Raw genomic sequence first — 19667 nt, 5'->3', positions numbered from 1 at the left:
AGCTCTCACAAGCAGGTCAATCTACTGTATGTCCACGTCTCACCTTCGTCAATCTCTTATGCCCTTGGTACTATTTTTAAGCGCCATTTGTAGTTCTCAGAACTTGTAATTGACTGTCCAACGATGCAGAGACCTCATGTGACATAAATAAATAAAAAAAAATGAGGACACAAGTCAGAACCTACCAGCTTTCGGATCTCCGACTCCAGGTTCTGGATGCAGTCCAGCTTCCTTTTCCGGCAGCGCTGGGCCGCAACCCTATTCTTGCTCCGTCTACGTATGTCGTGGATACAGTCCAGCTGCTCTGGTGTGAGGTTGTGCATTTTAACCAAGGACTGGAAGTCGTAGCGTGAAAGTGAAATAATTTTCTGAGTGTTGAAGGGCAGTTTCTTCTGTAACAGAAGCCAAAGTATTAGAAAAGTTATAAGGAATGCAATGCTACAAGAGGGAGTCCAGACCCTCCCGGAACGGAATCGGGAGCTATGTTAGAGATAAAGGCTGACCCCCCCCCCTTTAAAATTATACCCAACATAGTTGTATGGTGTGGATTTACTGATCCCATGGTACTCCACTCAGTAAGGTTGACTATGTTGGCCAGATTATAGCCGACTATAGTCCCCAGAGAGGTAGTAGTGTTTGTTTGAGTGGTGATGAATTTCGATATGAATTTAATGGAACCTGGAGATCTGCTTTGAAATAACAACTACTGATTAGGGAAAAGTTGGAGCCTCCCGTCCCTATTGCCCATCCCACAACCCTGAGGGAAAGAGACAGACTTGGCTGTGGACCCACAAAGCTGTTATAAGCGACCTATGGCACGGGCAGGGATGCCACATAGTATAGCTAAATGTGAGAACGTTTTTAAACTAGAACCAGATAAGAATGGAACTAACCTCCAATTCTAGCTCTTTGGCAGAACAGGATCCACCACTATCTTCCTCGCTGTCTGTTTCCGATTCTTCCTCCAAGTTAATAGAACAAGCATATGGGCACTGCTCTTGCAGCTTTTCCTGGGCTCCATCATCGCTGCCTACTTCTGGGCTTTTGGCACGCACATCGTTGGAGAGGGTGCCAATAAACGGGCATGACACTGGGTTGAGAGTTGTAAAAGTCCGTTCAGAGGTCTCATTAGAAATGGAAATGCCCAACCATGGACACTCGGTCCTCTTCTCTACGCTGTTCGCTTCTCCTGGCTCTTTTGAAGTCATCATTTCCAATTCTTGTTGACACGGGAAGTCAGTGGCATAAATGTCGGGCCAGAAACCCTTTGCAAGATGTTCTGCCACCTCCCTCTCCTCATTACTGCGTTCCCTGGAAAGCGGGGGTTCTCCAGCAGGACAAAGTGCAGGGTCTGGAACCAGTTCCGCGTTGGTTAATTCAGAAGTCTGACTGGCGTCTTGTTCATGGTTGTCCCTCTCGGATGGAACTGCTGTGCTGGAGTTGCTACTGTCGATGTAATTTAAAACCCTGTATGGCTGATAAGTATATGGGACAGGCACTGAGTTGAAGTCTTGTGGTCCCGATGGAAAAGACACCGAAGGTGGAACTACTTTGTCGCCATTATGTATAAGGTTTTGATAAGTGAGATCAGAGGTCATTGGAGGCAACACATTAACATCAATCTCAGACTTGTGTAGCGTATGCCCTCCTCCTGAGGCTTTGGTTGACTGCTTAACTCCAACATCTCACTTGATGGTGCTGGCGATGGACTCTGTGCTTCTTGATTGCTGGAACATGTGCTCACAGATCGAATACGGCCACTTTTACAGGCCTTCTGGAACTTCCTGTACTTGGGGCACAGAGAGGAAAAGCTGAAGGCATTCTCTCTGCCAAAGCAAAAAGATTCACAGGGCTGCTTGGGACTTTCAGGGGAGGGAGAAATGTTTTCAATCTCTGTTTGGCATTTGAGGTTCTGGGAAAAGTCGTCTCTCCAAAGTTCTTCCACTTCGTGTGCCACCATCCTCTCTGTTTTGTCCTGCTGGCGCTGAATGTTGGCCTTCGGGCAGAAGGTCTTGCAGCACTTTTTTCTGGGGCATTCTGACAGCTCAGTTTTACTGTCTTGAAATTTTAACCTAAGGAACTCGAAGCAGGCTTCTTCGACATCATGGACCTCCAGTAACTTTGCACATTTTCGGATTTCTGACAAGTTATCTTTGTTGACAAGTAGTTTAGAGGTATATGCAAACTGAAGCAGAGGCACGAAACCTTTCACGGTTACCTGCACATTTAAAGAACAAACAAAAAACAATAAGTAAAACATGAAACCTCACGCTCACGTCAGAAAAAACAATGACGCATAAACCTCCTGGGAGAATGCCTACTCTGCACTGTTCCATACCGCAATCTCCTGGGTGAAGGCCTACACTGCTCTGTTCCAGGGCACAATATCCTGGGAGAAGGCCTACTCTGCACTATTTCATATCGCAATCTCCTCAGTGAAGGCCTACACTGGTCTGTTCCAGGACACAATATCATGTGAGAAGGCCTACTCTGCACTGTTCCATATCGCAATCTCCTGGATGAAGGCCTACACTGCTCTGTTCCAGGGCACAATATCATGGGAGAAGGCCTACTCTGCACTATTCCATATCGCAATCTCCTCGGTGAAGGCCTACACTGCTCTGTTCCAGGGCACAATATCCTGGGAGAAGGCCTACTCTGCACTATTCCATATCGCAATCTCCTCAGTGAAGGCCTACACTGGTCTGTTCCAGGACACAATATCATGGGAGAAGGCCTACTCTGCACTGTTCCATATCGCAATCTCCTGGATGAAGGCCTACACTGCTCTGTTCCAGGGCACAATATCATGGGAGAAGACATACACTGAACTGTTCCAGGGCACAATCTCCTGGGAGAAGGCCTACTCTGCACTATTCCATATTGCAATCTCCTCGGTGAAGGCCTACACTGCTCTGTTCCAGGGCACAATATCCTGAGAGAAGGCCTACTCTGCACTATTCCATATCGCTATCTCCTCGGTGAAGGCCTACACTGCTCTGTTCCAGGACACAATATCATGGGAGAAGGCCTACTCTGCACTGCTCCATATTGCAATCTCCTGGGTGAAGGCCTACACTGCACTGTTCCAGGGCACCATCTCCTGGGAAAAGGCCTACTCTGCACTGTTCCAGGGCACAATATCATGGGAGAAGGCCTACACTGCGCTGTTCCAAGGCACAATCTCCAGGGAGAAGGCCAACTCTGCACTGTTCCAGGGCACCATCTCCTGGGAGAAGGCCTACTTGCACTGTTCCAAGGCACCATCTCCTATATCAAGGCTCACATGTACAAGTCATCTTATTTGCTACATTTTCTTTTCTACAACAAAGGTGATAGAGATTCTGTTGATATCAGAACATCATCATCAGAAATCACAGCCAGAGGCATGACAAGATCTCCTGAGCATATTCCTCAGTATATATCTCCCAATGGAGTTTATGACTTCTATCAAGGAATCAACATGGAATACCCTTATAGTTTACAGCAGGAATTAGGTTATTTGTTATGCTATGTTCGAACCAAGGGGTCTATGTGCTAAGCCTTAGAGAGATAAAGTGGATGGAAAAACAGCAAATCAACTCCAAAATGCCATGTTACAGGCTATGTTTTATTTAAATGACTGTTGTGAGCTGTCTGGAACTTTCTCTCTCTCCAGGATAAAGTAGTCCAATTACACACACACACACACACACACAAAGGTAAAACAGGACATCAGCAGAATGGCAATTAGGAGGTGTTCAGCCTCGCTTACCTCTTCAGGAACGGTGATGACAAATTCGCCACCGCACGACTGCAAGGATCGCGAGAGAAAATAGTCACTGGAAGCAGCCAGCACGGAGCAGTGAGCCCGGAATTTCTGCTCTTCCACTACAACAGTCACATCACACAGCAGGCCCTGCTCCCGCTGGCTGTTCAGGCGGAGCAGGAGGTTTGCACTGTGCACGGAGGACTCATAGGCGAAGTCTGCCTCCTTCTTCTCGCTGCTAGACATATTGCATCGGAGGCTCAGCTAGCATGCTTCTCTGGATTTCCAACACTGCAACAGAAGAAAGGCACATTAACAACACAAGGCTCTGGATCTGGGATCGTTTATATAACCTGTATGGTCACAGCCTCTACCTGGGGCAAACATGCTTCAGAAAGTTAGTGTTCATTCTAGCATCCTGCAGCTGTCACAACTGTGCAGCTCCTCTTTCCTGCTTGAGTACTCGCCGCATGCTCTGGTGCTTATAGCACAGTCTGGTCTGTATGTTAGTACTGATATACAGACCAGACTGTGCTATAAGCACCATAGGAGAAAGTGAAACCACAGACAGGAAAGAGGAACGGCATGGGTTGAGACAGGTGCAGGGTGCTAGACTGGCAACTAAAAGTTACCAAGCTTCATGTGCACCTTACATATATTAATGGGATTCTCCACCCATAAAGAAAAGAAAAAAAGAGGCCAAAAAGATCATAGCTACCATTTATAGCATGTACTAGATAAGTAACAGCTACTTGCCTGTTGCACATTCTGACACCAGACAAACCGGACGGATGACTACCAGTGCAGCCAAGTAAACAGCTCGACAAGGGTGAAAATGAAACTGTTCCCTGGATAATTGACAGATGTAAAACACAGGCTGGGCAACCTCCCAGTCCTACAACATACCATGACTGACATTTTTTGCTCGGAAACCATAGAAACCTGCCATATGATTGAGGATTACTGTGGGGGGTATAGATTATATGGTCGACACCACTAGGTCGACACCACTAGGTCGACAGGTCATTACGTCGAACAAGTATTAGGTCGACATGGTTTTGGTCGACAGTCAAAAGGTTGGCATGGTTTTTTTTTGCCCTTGGCAACCAATCAAAATTTGAAATAATATGTATCAAGTATAGGTAGCAGCTGAAACACCCCAGGGGTATGTGACATGAAATGTTGGCGCTAGAGGCTGGTCATGCCCGACAATCGAATAGCTCTGTTGGGCGGGCAGGAGAGACAGCTGCTGGAGATACATACCGAATCCCCCCCCCCTTCCCTGACCATTACCTACTGAACATGCTGCAATGATTACAGTAATATTATAATTAGGATTTAGGAATCTTTAGGGCAAATTTACAAAAGCTTCGAAAACTGAAAAGTGGGGATGTCGCCCATAGCAACCAGTCTAGCGATCATTTCCTTGTGTAGGATCTTAAAGTCGGTCCTCAGGACTCCACAGTGCAGGTTTTCCAGATCTCCTTACAGAATCGTAAGTGAAATAATTAGCTCCACCTGTGGATCTCTTTAAATGTGTCAGTGAGTAATGAGCGCACCTGTCCGGTGACCTGGAAAACGGGAACAGTGTGGGATCCTGAGGACCGAGTTTAAGAATCACTGCTCTATTATCTAATAAAAAATGATAGACCAAAACTGATTGGTTGCCATGGGCAACGTCCCCACTTTATTTTTACTTTTAGAAGCTAGTAAAATTTACTTTCTAATTATCTTCTTTTCGCACTAATGGGGGTATTCAATCTCCCGACGGGGAAATGGCTACGGGCCCTATTCAATGCGGTCTTCCCTGACAACATTGAGCAGGGTTTCTCGGCAGAACGAGCCCGACTTCACAAGCAGTCGGGCTCGTTCTCTAGAGAACGCCCAGTAAGTGACGAGCTCCCGGCTGCAGCTCATGGCCACGCCCCCTTCTCATCCTGCTGCAGGCGGGACATTGAATTCCGCCTGATTGTTCTCGGTCGAGCAGACTGAGAACGGGACAGGGTCACGGCTGTTGGGCCAGCTCGAAAGCAGTGACCCAAGATTGAATACCCCACTTAATCTCCTATCTAAAGTGATGGGGCAATATTCAATTGTTTGCGCCAGTCGTCGCCCATTACTTATCATACATATCGCACCCAAAAGGATCAGGTTTAGACGCAACAAGCTCTATCTTATGGTAGACGGATGCCGGATGACTCACTATAGTCGGGACTCCAATGGTCATTTCGGAATCCTGACTGTCAGGAGCCCGACAGTCGGAATCCCAATTTACATGGGCTATTTTCCCTTGTGGGGGACCACAACCCCCATAGCGGGAGAACAGAATAGGTGGCGAGCGCAATGAGCCCTCAGCGTGGCAAGCGCAGCAAGCCCACAAAGGGCTTGAATGCACTTGTCCCCCTGTCAGACTCCAGACAGTCAGGATTCCGATATCGGAGAAACGACAGTTGGAGTCCAGACTGGCAGAGGATTATACCATACCCGTAGGAGACAGAGACCTGGAAGTGTGTGGTGGGTCCCCAGTAGCACAGACCAGTGATGTCAGGCCCTGGTCACAGTGTCGCAGTTAAACTGCGGCAGAATAGAATACCTGAGGACCATGCACCCACCTGGTTAAATCAGGAAGAGCCCCAACTGTATTTAGGGAGGGTGAATGAAGGTTAATGATGGAGCAGTTTCTCTCGCACCAACCCAGAAGTCTGGTGGGAAATATTTCGCTGACTTATCCAAACATCTGATTGTGCGGCTGAGTCATAAGGACGGAATGCTGCAATTCAATTCTGTGACCAAATGGGAGTATATCTTACTGTACACATTCCGAGCTGCACAACTGCCGGGAAATGATACCAAAAAGCTTCAAATGAGTTGTCATAGGGTTCCTAAGAAAACGGCTGAGCGGCAGCAACCACCAAATCTGTGCAGAAGACCCACACACTCCATGCGAAATCACCTATTTTGGGGTCCCTGACACAGTAACACTAGGGGCCAGGACTGAGAAGAGGGTCAGCGTCCGTACCTGAGTACTGTATTTCCAACATACATGCAGCCTTGTACTGTGTAAAGGATAGCGTTGTTATATTGGGCTAATTATGCTACTCATAATTCATAAGGATTAACATCATATATGTGCAATTAATCCAATGAACAGGATTAAGGGAGCGAAACGAGGTCACTTCGTTAGGACTGATTGATCAACTGAGGAATCTTCCCAGTTAAGATTTGGGTTCCTCCAACATAAAACGGCATCAAGTATGATTTGATCCGTCAGTGCCAGCATTAGCTTCCCTGTTATGAGTAACAACAACAACATATGAATATGGATCTTATAGTTGAGCCAAATGACAATGTGGCACTGCACTGGTATATACAGTCTTGCACTGGTTAAGCTGCGGAACCAGATTAGCTGGCAGTACATGTTGTCCGGAAGCCCATTTGTCAGGTCACGTGACTTATTCCCAGTTCTAGGGCAAAGTTCGCTGCAGGTGTGTGTGTGTGTGCTTTGGGCCAGAAATCTGTTAGCGAGGCTGCAATTTTTGATGATGGACACAACCATGCTGCACTACAGGTGGTGCAGATGTCCTTGTAGCGGCTAAACGGATATGAACTGATGTATGCTGCGCTATATAAAAGGCCTGGCCAACCTGTGGCTCTTCAGCTGTTGTAAAACTACACATCCCAGCATGCATTGCTACAGTTTTAGCATCCTCTAATAGCAATACTGTGGCAAGGCATGCTGGGACTTGTAGTATCACAACAGCTGGAGAGTGCAGTTCTAATTCTCTACACCGTTTTCCACTTACTATTGGACACCCACAAAACAATCAGGTTTTTCTAATTTAGGAGCAGATTCCTGTAGCCGCTGGGAGATCCTGACCGGTTTTAGCTCCCGCGCTCAGTGACCAGAGCTATGCGAGCGGCGTGATTAACCCCAAGGGCGCACTTAACCCCAAGGGCGCCCATAACATGGTCTTCTTCTTGCTTAGAAATTGATTGATACCGTTCATTATATCACCCAGTGTGTACGCACCTTATTTATTTATTTATTTATTAACAGTTTCTTATATATACGCTATACCAGGCATGTCCAAACTATGGCCCTCCAGCTGTTGTGAAACTACAAGTCCCATCATGCCTTGCCACCGTTTTGCTATTAGGGAATGCTAAACCTATGGCAAGGCATGCTGGGATACACCCAGTGGACTCTCACTTATGGCAGCTGTCAAGCACTGCCCGGTGAGAGTCTTCCTCCCGGAGCAGACCTGAATACTGATGACCTGGCTCCCATCCAGTGTCCATAACCTGCAGCGTGGGAATATGTCCGTGCCTAACATGACGTGACAACAGCACCAATTACGCCAAACGATATCCAGGGGTTATCGGAGAATGGAAAAAACGTTCTAGTTCATCTGAGTTAACACACACGGAAGAGCCGCATGGAAAGTCCTAGCTGGGACTACCGGTTTCTGTGCTTCTGGCTTTAACTGTCTGCGTGCTGGAGCGCTGTGTAATACAGGATGTATCACGCCCCCTGAGCGAGACCCAGCTCTCCACCTCCAAAGCTACATCACCTCTCTTTACCCTGGACTGATACAGTTATTATATAAACCCCCCTTGTACAGAGTCAAAGTTTCACATCAGTATTTGCATGTGATCTTATTACCACGCTCCCTGGTCTGGCAGTCTGTGATATCAGAACAAAAGGACCATAACACTACAGAGCGGAGGATAAAAGGTACCATGAGAGTCAGGGATCTGCTGACAATATGCTGTATCTCTGTAAAAAAAAAAAAAAAAAAAGTACTCATTAGCTCCACTCAAAATTAAGCAAAAGAAGACCCCCCCCCCCCCCCCCCCCCCCAAAGCCCAGATGAGATCTCATTTCCTCATGTATTCATATGGCAGCAATGATTCAATTGTTTTTGTGCACCATCCCGGCGGTCGGAATCCCAGCGTTCAAAAATCCAGACAGGGGGGGGGGGGGGGGGGGGGGGGGGGGCGTGTTCTCGTGCTAATGAGGCCATGACACGGACGCAGGGGATGGGCAGCTGACATCACAGGAGGTCAGCTGCCCACCCATTTCCTTCCCAGTGTGCATGCATATGTAAGGTTGCTCAGAGAAACCTTACATATGCGTGCACCTTCCACATCTTTCCATGGTTGGCGACCATGGAAAGATGTGGGAGGGTCCCATACCTACCAACTTCTCAGTAGAAGAAATAGGGACACTCCCTAGTGCCCGAAAAGGGGCGGGGCATATGCAAATGAGGGAGCGGCTTATGCTAATTAGCCGCAACCTCATTTTCATACGAGAATAGACGCTGTGCGCATGCGCACAGCGTCTATTCTATTAGATTGGGGGGTCTCCCAACTGCCACCCCCCGCAGCGGGACAATGCCTGCCGCGGGTGGGACAGCGGGACAGTACCTGAAAATCGGGACTGTCCCGCTGTAATCGTGACAGTTGGGAGGTATGGGGTCCCCCTGGCCTGCGAAGGGATGTTACTGTGTGTAAATCGCACTTGCGAATTGGTGGTGCCAGCCAAACATTCGCAAGGCAGGGTTTGGTGGACTCGCAAGGCTGCGAATCAACCAAAATTAACCCCCTGGGACACAGAAGTGAGACTGCGCTGATTATTGGGATACATGACAAATATGCTGTAGGTGACTGATCCCGTATACAGAGCGGAACAGAACTGGTATTGGAAAAAAGCTGAACCTCAGAAGCAGATTTGGGGCCTGGTTCAGAACCGCTTGCAGGGCTACGAATCAGAGCGATTATTGAACATCTGTGCCTGGGCACGGTGCACAATGCGCAAGCACGAGCCGTTTGTTCACAGGGTTATTGACACCTTGCGGGTGCTTGGTGGCATGATGCCAGTGTATTCTGGGCGTCCCCCAGAAAACACAGGCTTTCCCTGCCCATTGAGTGGAGGACCGTTAACGTCATCAGCTGCCTCCTTCTCCCCACAGCCTTCACCGCTCTGAGCGAGTCCTGGCTTACTCAGCGCTGTGAGTGCCGGGGAAGGGGGGGGGGGGGAATCATTAGTACACTATATATAAACTAAGGGCCTAATTCAGATTTGTGGGTGGACCCAATGTCTTACAGTGTAGGGCAGTGGTTCCCAAACTGTGCGCCGTGGCTCCCTGGGGTGCCTCGGGACACATGCAGGGGTGCCTTGGGTTGATGGTCCAGGACCAACTCAAATTATTAATGGCTAATTATTTATGAGCAAAACTAGTGCTGGTGGCTGCCAATCATAAAATGTGTACAAACAGAAGCAAATCCTGCCCTTCACCACATAACTGACCCTAACAATTGCATATAAACCCTATCTAATAAAAAATAAATCAGTCTAGGGGTGCCGCGAAAAAATTCTGAAACTCTAGGGTGCCGTGGTTAAAAAAAGATTGGGAACCCCTGGTGTAGGGTCTGCCAAGGTGCAAGAGACGTTCTTTGCATGTGCAGAACTGGTTCCAGTTGATAGATCTACAGCAGGGGCAGCCAAACCTGTCCTCAAGATCTACCAACAGTCCATGTGTCTCAGGCATCTATAGTAGGAATGAATGCAGCAGGTTTGAAAATGGGACAGTTAGTAATGACTACAGCTGTGCACCAGCTAGGTGACCTGGGGAATGTGACAGTTAGTAATGACTACAGCTGTGCACCAGCTAGGTGATCTGGGGAATGTGTCAGTTAGTAATGACTACAGCTGTGCACCAGTAGGTGACCTGGGGAATGTGACAGTTAGTAATGACTACAGCTGTGCACCAGCTAGGTGACCTGGGGAATGTGACAGTTAGTAATGACTACAGCTGTGCAGCAGCTAGGTGATCTGGGGAATGTGACAGTTAGTAATGACTACAACTGTGCACCAGCTAGGTGGTCTGGGGAATGTGTCAGTTAGTAACGACTACAGCTGTGTACCAGCTAGGTGACCTGGGGAATGTGACAGTTAGTAATGACTACAGCTGTGCACCAGCTAGGTGACCTGGGGAATGTGACAGTTAGTAATGACTACAGCTGTGCACCAGCTAGGTGATCTGGGGAATGTGACAGTTAGTAATGACTGCAGCTGTGCACCAGCTAGGTGGTCTGGGGAATGTGTCAGTTAGTAATGACTACAGCTGTGCACCAGCTAGGTGATCTGGGAAATGTGACAGTTAGTAATGACTGCAGCTGTGCACCGGGTAGGTGACCTGGGGAATGTGAAAGTTAGTAATGACTGCAGCTGTACACCAGCTAGGTCAGGGGTGTCCAAACTTTTTGTGACGAGGGCCAGATTTGGTGAAGTGTAAATGTGTGGGGGCCGACCATTCAGCCTGACATTCTTTGAATTATTAATCACATCAGAATGGTCCCCAGCCTGCCCCTTCACTGTATTTCCCCCAGCATGCCTCCATTCACTCTATGTCCCCCAGCCTGCCCCTCTTTCACTGTACGTCCCCCACTCACTCTGTCCCCCAGTCTGCCCCCTTCTCTTAATGTACATCAGTGCCTCCATTCATTGTATGTCCCCAAGCCTGACCCTCCTTCACTGTATGACTCTCCTTCGCTGTATGTCCCCCACTCTGCCCCCTCCCTTCTCTGTATGTTTCCCAGCCCCTTGTGTGAGCCACAGGACGGAGAAGCAAAGCAGGAACTGCAAGAACAGGAGATGCTTGGGCTCCCGCTGCTGCCCTTCTCCACTCTGCATGTTACGGGAGAAAGCTTCCCCCATGCTGCCCCCCTCCCCAAACACTGCTGTCACTGTGATTGTGGAATAGGGTGATATACGATTGCAGGGGTAGGACGCCAAACACATCTGACTGTAGCGGCCGGCACCTCCTCACTGCAGCAGACAGCAAGGTAAAGGCGCGCTCGCCGGGACCCCACCTTTAGTGTCCTGTGCTGTGCTTCCCACATCTGATGCTCTGCCCACTTCCAGCTGGAGGCTGCGGGCCACTTCAAATGACAGCACGGGCCGCAATTGGCCCCCGGGCCTGACTTTGGACATGCCTGAGCTAGGTGATCTGGGGAATGTGACAGTTAGTAACCCTCTACCCTAAACCACAAGCTCGTTGCTTAGGGGTCATCCTCGACTCAGATTGAATGTGGGGAAGAAAGAACAGTTCAGTCTCCAAATCATGTTACATGCATCTAAAAAACATATCCAAAATATGACCGTATCTAACACAAGACACTACCAAATCTCTTATCCATGCACTCATTATATCCCGCATTGATTATTGCAATAGTCTCCTAACTGGACTTCCCAAGAACAGACTCTCACCACTGCAATCAATTTTAAATGCTGCTGCTAGGCTGATCTTCCTTGTAAGACGCTCATCGTCTGCTGATCCGCTCTGCCAGTCCCTCCATTGGTTGCCTGTATCTTACCGTATTCAATATAAAACACTTCTACTGGCATATAAAGCTATTAAATATACTGCACCAGCTTACAGTATATCTCTTTACTTATCACAAAATATCTCCCATCTCGACCACTCTGCTCTGCACAAGATCTGCGTCTCTCTTCTGCACTGATCACCAGCTCCCATTCACTATTACAGGACTTTCATCGGGCTGCTCCCATCCTATGGAATGCCCTTCCACGCACAATAAGACTACACGGTACTTGTGTATTATCAGGGCGCCCGATGTAATGTAAATCGTATACGATATCGCATCCGATTTATCGGCCGATTTGATCTGCTATGCGATTTAGCGGCCAATTTGTGTCCAATTTTCGGCCATTTCCTGCCGATTTGCATGCTATTCCATCCTTGCACACCCCCAGGTACTATGTGATGGTATGCAATGCGATGCGATTTTCGGGAAAATGCCCCTGATTGTACAATTAAATATCGCATAGCATTGCATGCAAGCAAGTGGCATGCGATGCGATTCACAATGTTAAATTCAACCCCATTGTCAACGACACCCCCACTATCAACGCCAACCCGAAGCGTGGTGAGCGCAGCGAGCCCGCGTCCTCTGACCTTTTCATACCCCCCACTATCCACGTTGGCGTGGAGTATATATTAGATAGTGTGGCGAGCGCAGCGAGCCACCGAGCCCGAAGCGTGGCGAGCGCAGCGAGACCAGCGGATTACTTTACATGTATTCCGCGTCCACTCGCCACGCTTCGGGCTTGGTGGCACTATCTAAAATCAATTCCGCGCCGACGTGGATAGTGGGGGTATGAAAAGGTCGGAGGACGCGTACCGTCGCCCCTCGCGGGCTCGCTGTGCTCGCCACGCTTCGGGTTGGCATTGATTGTGGGGGTGGCGTTGACAATGAGGTTGCATTTAACATTGTAAGCACTCATCAGGGTGCTTGTACAATTAAAAATCGAATCACATCACATGCATCGCATGCCGCTATATTACATGCAATGCACTACGATGGAAATCGGGGGTGTGCAAGATGTGCAATGATGGAACAGCATGCAAATCAGCCGGAAAACGCGAAAAATCGCCCGCAAAATTGCATTCAATTTTTGCATCCGATTTTCGGACGATTTTGCGGGCGCCCTGATAATACACAAGTACCCTCTCCAATAGCCTCCAAACTTTCAAGCGTTCCCTGAAAACTCACCTCTTCAGGCAAGCCTCTCATATTTATATACCACACGCTTAACCTGCTGAGGCACTTATTATATAGCTTCCCTTCTGGACTTGTAACTTGGTGGGACTGCTATGCTATTATTGGTGCTATTATTGGTTCACTTATTATTGGTGCCTGTCCTTGTGTTTCCCACCTATGGCCCTATAGATTGTAAGCTTGCAGCAGGGCCCTCCTACAGCTGTGCACCGGGTAGGTGATCTGGGGAATGTGACAGTTAGTAATGACTGCAGCTGTGCACCAGCTAGGTGATCTGGGGAATGTGACAGTTAGTAATGACTACAGCTGTGCACCAGCTAGGTGATCTGGAAAATATGGACCGTTGGTAGATCTTAAGGACCGGTTTGGCCAGCCCTGATCTACAGTGTCTAGATAGACAGTCAATAGGTCTTCCCCAATAGGTCAAAATGCAATAGGTTGACAGGTTCAAAATATCAACAGGAAAACCGTAGACACATGAGAAGGTTGACATGAGTTTTTAATGATCAGCTTGTTCTTAGTTCACCGTCCATGTCGGCATAGAGGGAGAACAGCAAGCGAGCACTGCCTATACCTCTATACCGGTACCTCCAATTGCACAGGTGGTAAAAGCACGCCTGTTTAAAGTTCAGTCATAAACACGATCTGAAGTGCTGGGTTACAGTTAGACCTGGGTTTATTAGTTAGTTATTAGTCCTACAAGGAGAGAGAAGGGGCCCATATGGCCTTGCGGGCGGTGTCTGGTGGGCTCGCAAAGCTGCAAAATTCACAGCCTTGCGAGCCAACCAGAATAACCTCCATAGTTTGGGGTATAAAATGCATGATTCTGGTTCACTCACAGAAACAAACTCCTTCTTTAAATGGACAAAACCATGTGCACTGCAGGTGGAGCAGATGTAACATGTGCAGGGAGAGTTAGATTTGGTGGAGTTATTTTGTTTCTGTGCAGGGTAAATACTGGCTGCTGTATTTTTACACTGAAAGTTAGATTTCAGTAATACCCCGCCGAAATCTAACTGTCTCTGCACGTGTTACATCAGCCACACCTGCAGTGCAGCTTGGTTTTGTCCATTAAAGAAGGAGTTTGCTTTTGCGAGTGAACCAGAATAAGACCCATCATCCCCACTGTCTGACAATTACTGGAGTGCGATGTGAGTGAATACGTTGGGATCAATAGGACATCTTCCATTGACTGCCCGACCCGGAGCACGAGCACTAGTTACCACCAATGACCTTTGATACGCAACATCACTGGCATTCTTTGAATGCTGGCAGGTGACCGACCGGCCATAAGAGCGAGAAGTGACGGATATACATGTGGCAGCTGGAATGTGTAAATATTAACATCCCACTGGGAATTTTCACTCCGAGACGCTGACTCAAACCATTTAGCCTGATAAATAACAGGTACCGTAGAAGGGAGTGATCCGGACCCATTTTGATGCATTCCCCTTTTTCGATTAGGGAGACACAAAGCTCTGCTGGTACATGTGTAGGGTGGTTACCCTCTGGCATTGATTTGTATTTTCTTGCAGAAGCAAAACAGGACGAAGTACGTCAGTGGAATCATTAGGTTATGACCCTTCACCTGTGTACATACTACCCTAACAAACATTGAAAAATAAGCAGGTACTCCTATCATTTTTAGCGCCATTGGGTAAAAGATTTATGGTCCGATTCAGACCTGTCCGCTAAGCAGTGTATATTCACTGCCTATCGGGCAGGTAAATGCCAGACCCCTAGCAGCATGCGGGTCTTAATAGCCCCATTCAGGCATAGGAGTAAAATCCTTATTTTAGAGCAGCAGAATATTAATGAAAAGCATTGTGAGTTTCCCAACATGGAGACCAATGCCTTAAATCAATTTTACACCCCAGGGCCAATAAGCAACAGCCTGTGAGTTGCAGGCAGCGGCACGATTAGGAAGATTTAACCTGTAGATTTATCGGTTGTCAGAACCACTTATCTCCGTAGCAGGATTTAAAAGGGGCAATTTGTTTTAAAGGCAAGACCCCAAGCAGGTTACACATCTAGGAACCGGAGTGATTTCAGTGAACTCACTGCTAAATTTAAACTAGCTGAAAATATGCCGGTTCCTGAAGTTGGGAACTTATTACATAATGCTCAGTGTTGTTATACAAAACAAGAAAGAAAAAAAAGGGACAAATTTAAATCTCATATCTCTAACGGCTTACTTCTATTCTATACTCAAATTCTAGATACGCTTCCCCCTCTTGGGAATAAATCCGCTTTTATTTCACATGGAAATGCAAAGATAATAGACAAACCTTTTCATGGTTAAAGCATAACTGCGCACAGACCCCAGGGTGTGAGTAAGGGTAGTGGGCAATAACACTCACGCCTAACTGCTGTAGAATTTTTATAACACAGCAAGTTTATTGCTCACGGTGTGTAATGAGCACTTAAACGTTCTGCGCCATGGTCCCCAGTGGAGCTTACAATCTATGTACACCCACACACAGACATTCTAGGGTTAATTTGTTGGGAGCCAATTAACCTGCCAGTATATTTTTGGAATGTGGGAGGAAACCGGAGTACCCGGAGGAAACCCACGCAAGTATGGGGAGAATATACAAACTCCGCACAGTTAGGGGGGCCATGGTGGGAATCGGACCCATGACCTCAGTGCTGTGAGGCAGTAATCCTAACTATTGCACCGTCCGTACTGCCCCAGTGTTTGTTCCCAATTGTAAAGCATTAGAGCACCTGTGGCCCTCCAGATGTTGTGAAACTACATGTTCCAACATGCATTGCCACAATTTTTCCTATAAGTGCATGCCGGGACATGTAGTTCCACAACATCTAGAGGGTCACAGGTTGAAGACCTTAGAGCATACGAAGGTTCTAAAGAAATAAATAGTGTTGGCCAAGCGGTGCCGTCTCTCGCCCCTGGAACGGCACCCTGCAATCTATAAATTCAAAGAAGAGCAGCTGGGAATGTCAGTTACTTCCCAGTCAAGAGTCCAGCACAGTGCAGTGAATCACCCTGTACAGACACTGTGGGCCTTATTCTGGTTCACTCGCAAAGGCAAATTCCTTCTCAAATGGACAAAACCATGTGCAGTGCAGGGGGGCAGATGTAACTTGTGCAGAAAGAATTAGATTTGGTGAGTTATTTTGTTTCTGTGCAGGGAGAATACAGGCTGTTTTGTTTTTACGCTGCAATATAGATCTCACTTTGAAGTAAAACCCCACCCAAATCAAATTAGTAAAGGTCAGCTTTCTCCACCCACAAGGACCATCACCATCATACAAACCTGACATACTACTAGTTCATATACTAACAGTAGACTTAATAACCTACAACAGGATGTGTGTACACTAATATATATATATTTTTTAATTATTATTATTATTATTATTATTATTATTATTATTAATAAAAGGTTATATTGCTATTTTTCAAAACTTTACAATACACTCTCTGCATGTGAGACTTTTGTATAATTTAGCTGCCTGCTTGTCAGTAAATTGTTATCTCATTATCCCATGGGAGTCCCAAAGTGAAATGTGGTACATGTTTAAATGAAACATGGGAGAACTCATAAAATAACAAAAAGAAAAAAATATTGTTTTAAAAAAATATGGCATTTAAAAAAAATTGAGGTCAAAGGTTATTAAACTTTTTTTAGTACTACCTTACTAAATTAGCAATAAATTTGCTTATTTTGAATTGTCTCCACCTCCATAAATATCCAAATTATGATGTTGAAATTTGGTGTAGATTAGTTTTTCCCTGTCAGATAAGTGTGGCGAGCCCCGCGAGGGGATGCGGAATACATGTAAAGTAATCCTCGTCCGCATGCCACGATTCGGACTCAGTGGCTCGCAGCACTCGCCTCACTTTATAAGATCAACTCCACGCCGACGTGGAGATTGGGGGTATGAACATGTCCGGGGGGGGGGGGGCGTGTAACGCGTCCGTTCGCCACGCTTCGGGATGACGTGGATAGTGGGGATTTGAAAAGGAGGCTCTCCCTGAAGCAGACACGGGCAGGGTTGCCGTACCCTGCAGCAATAATTACTAAGACGCAGGAGCGTCTCAGGCAGCTGGAGCGCCTCTCCGCCGGCGCCCGCATGATCCCCTCTCCACCAGCGTCCGCCAGGGCAGGGGATCTGGCGGTTACCAGCGCTGTGTGAGAGGTGCTCACTAGGCTTGCCATGGACGCCGGGGACAGAGCCGTGCTGCTGCTGAGTTACTACGCTAACAAGGCTAGGCCGCCGTTGGGCTGCCGCGGAGTCACCACGCTAAGTATGTAGATTAGCCTACTCTGAAAACGTAGCGTAGCCGGGCACCGTGCTATTACACAAGTACCACCAAATTTCATAAAATTCGGAGAGGTTCAGTAAAAAATTTTTTTTTTTTTAGTTGATTTGATATGGAATTCAGGGGCATAGTCCGGACAACGCAGGAGTGCCCGTACCGGTTTCGGGGCAGATGCTTGTGACATCACACACAGTCGGCAGAAAGAGAAACATGGTGGCAGCGTACCTGCCTTCACAGCCAGGCTATGATGGAAAGTGTTGATCCTATGCGCTTTTCTGCAATGCAATCCCAGGGCAGGCTTTTTCATTGTGTGCAGCCCTGCCCTGTACAGCCCTTAGTACACGATTAGAAAACAAAGACAAAAACCTCTGGGAAAATAAGAATAGCGATTTGTGGTGGATATTCTAAAATGAGCCCGCGATAAGGGGGGGGGGGGGGGGCTTCAGGAATACTGACTAGAACACTTTACGTGTGAAAAAAAACAGATATGCTAAATATACACATCTCTAAGTATAGTTAAACTGAAAGAAAGAAAAACACCTCATATACGTAAAGTATATTTATCACACATAACATCGGACAAAGTATCAGGGTGAGCAAAACAAGAAATAGTTTTCGGAAACAATTTAAAAATTCCAGGAACAACTAAATCAAAAGTCGCACCTGAAGAACACCTGGGCAGTGACAACCAGAAATGTTACTTTTTTTTTTACACACCGCTGATAAATTCCAGTAACAAAACACAGTGCTATAACTGAGACTTTGTACCACGTACAGTACAATACATGTCACCTGCATGATATACATAAATCGTTCCGTTTGCAGATCATGCTTTGAGAATCCACAGTAATATAAAGAGCCGTGTTCCAGCACTAAAACATGCATAAAGGCGACCATTGTAAGTGCATTCCTATAGACAAGGTATAGCGTGTAAAATACATGAATTAAAAAATAAAATGCACTAAATGTAGTACAAGCTACATACACACATTTATTTATTTACAGTTTCTTATATAATGTAGCAGATTCCGTTGCGCTTTACAATTGGAAACAAGTGATTAAACAAACTGGTTAGATACAAACCGACATGGAGGTAGGAGGGCCCTGCTCCCAAGCTTACAATCTATAGGGATAATAGGAGGGATACATAAGGATAGAATTCCATAGCATGGCAGTCCCATCAGATTACAGGACAGTCCTGATGGGATGCAAATAGATATAAATGCTACTGGAGGTTGTGTGGGGGTCCTGAATAGGATAGGCTTGCCTGAAGAGGTGAGTTTTCAGGGGACGCTTGAAAGTTTGGAGGCTAGAGAAGAGCCTTAGTGTGCGTGGTAGGGCATTCCATAAGGTGGGTGCTGCCCCACAAAAATCCTGCAAGTGTAAGTAGGAGCGAGTAATGAGTGTGGATGAGAGACGCAGATCTTGTGCAGAGCGGAGAGCTCGGGTGGGGATATATTTTGAGATAAGCAAAGAGATATAAGTCGGTGTAGTCAGAGTAATGGCTTTGTATGAAAGTAGAAGTATTTTATATTGAATGCGGTAATATAGAGGCAACCAATGGAGGGACTGACCAGCAGACGATGAACATCTAGCCAGGAAGATCAGCCTCGCAGCTGCATTCAAAATGGATTGCAGTGGCGAGAGTCTGTTCGTAGGAAGACTGGTAAGGAGGCCATTGCAATAATCAATGCGTGATATAATGAGTGCATGGATTAGAGTTTTGCAGTGTGTAAGGTACGGATGAATTTTGGATATGTTTTTTAGATGCATGTAACATGATTTAGAGACAGATTGAATGTGAGGAATGAAGGACAGTTCAGAGTCGAGGATAACCCCTAGGCAGCGAGCTTGTGGAGTAGGATTAATTGTTGTGTTCTCAACAGTGATAGAGATATCAGGTCGGTAACTACTCTTGGCTGGTGGGAATAGAATTAATTCCATTTTGGAAATGTTGAGTTTGAGGGGGCAAGAGGACATCAGATGAAATGGCAGAAAGACATTCAGAGACACGGAGCCATACTGATGGTGACAATTCCGGGGAGG

General features: G+C 46.9%; 1 protein-coding gene across 1 annotated transcript in view; it reads right to left on the bottom strand.

Moving 5' to 3' along the window:
• The window catches only part of BACH1 (BTB domain and CNC homolog 1), a 41518-nt gene that overhangs the window by 11090 nt on the left and 10761 nt on the right, over positions 1-19667 (bottom strand). Inside the window, 4 exon segments of the mRNA XM_083171835.1 lie at positions 186-392; positions 894-1639; positions 1642-2218; positions 3755-4039. Coding sequence (XP_083027961.1) covers positions 186-392; positions 894-1639; positions 1642-2218; positions 3755-3994 — 1770 coding nt within the window. The 5' untranslated portion in view covers positions 3995-4039.

The sequence above is a fragment of the Crinia signifera genome, chromosome 2, assembly GCF_055691185.1.
Source record: "Crinia signifera chromosome 2, ASM5569118v1, whole genome shotgun sequence".
In the NCBI taxonomy this organism is placed as follows: Eukaryota; Metazoa; Chordata; class Amphibia; order Anura; family Myobatrachidae; genus Crinia; species Crinia signifera.
Note: the sequence above shows the minus strand (reverse complement) of the source record. Positions and strands in the feature narration are given on the sequence as shown.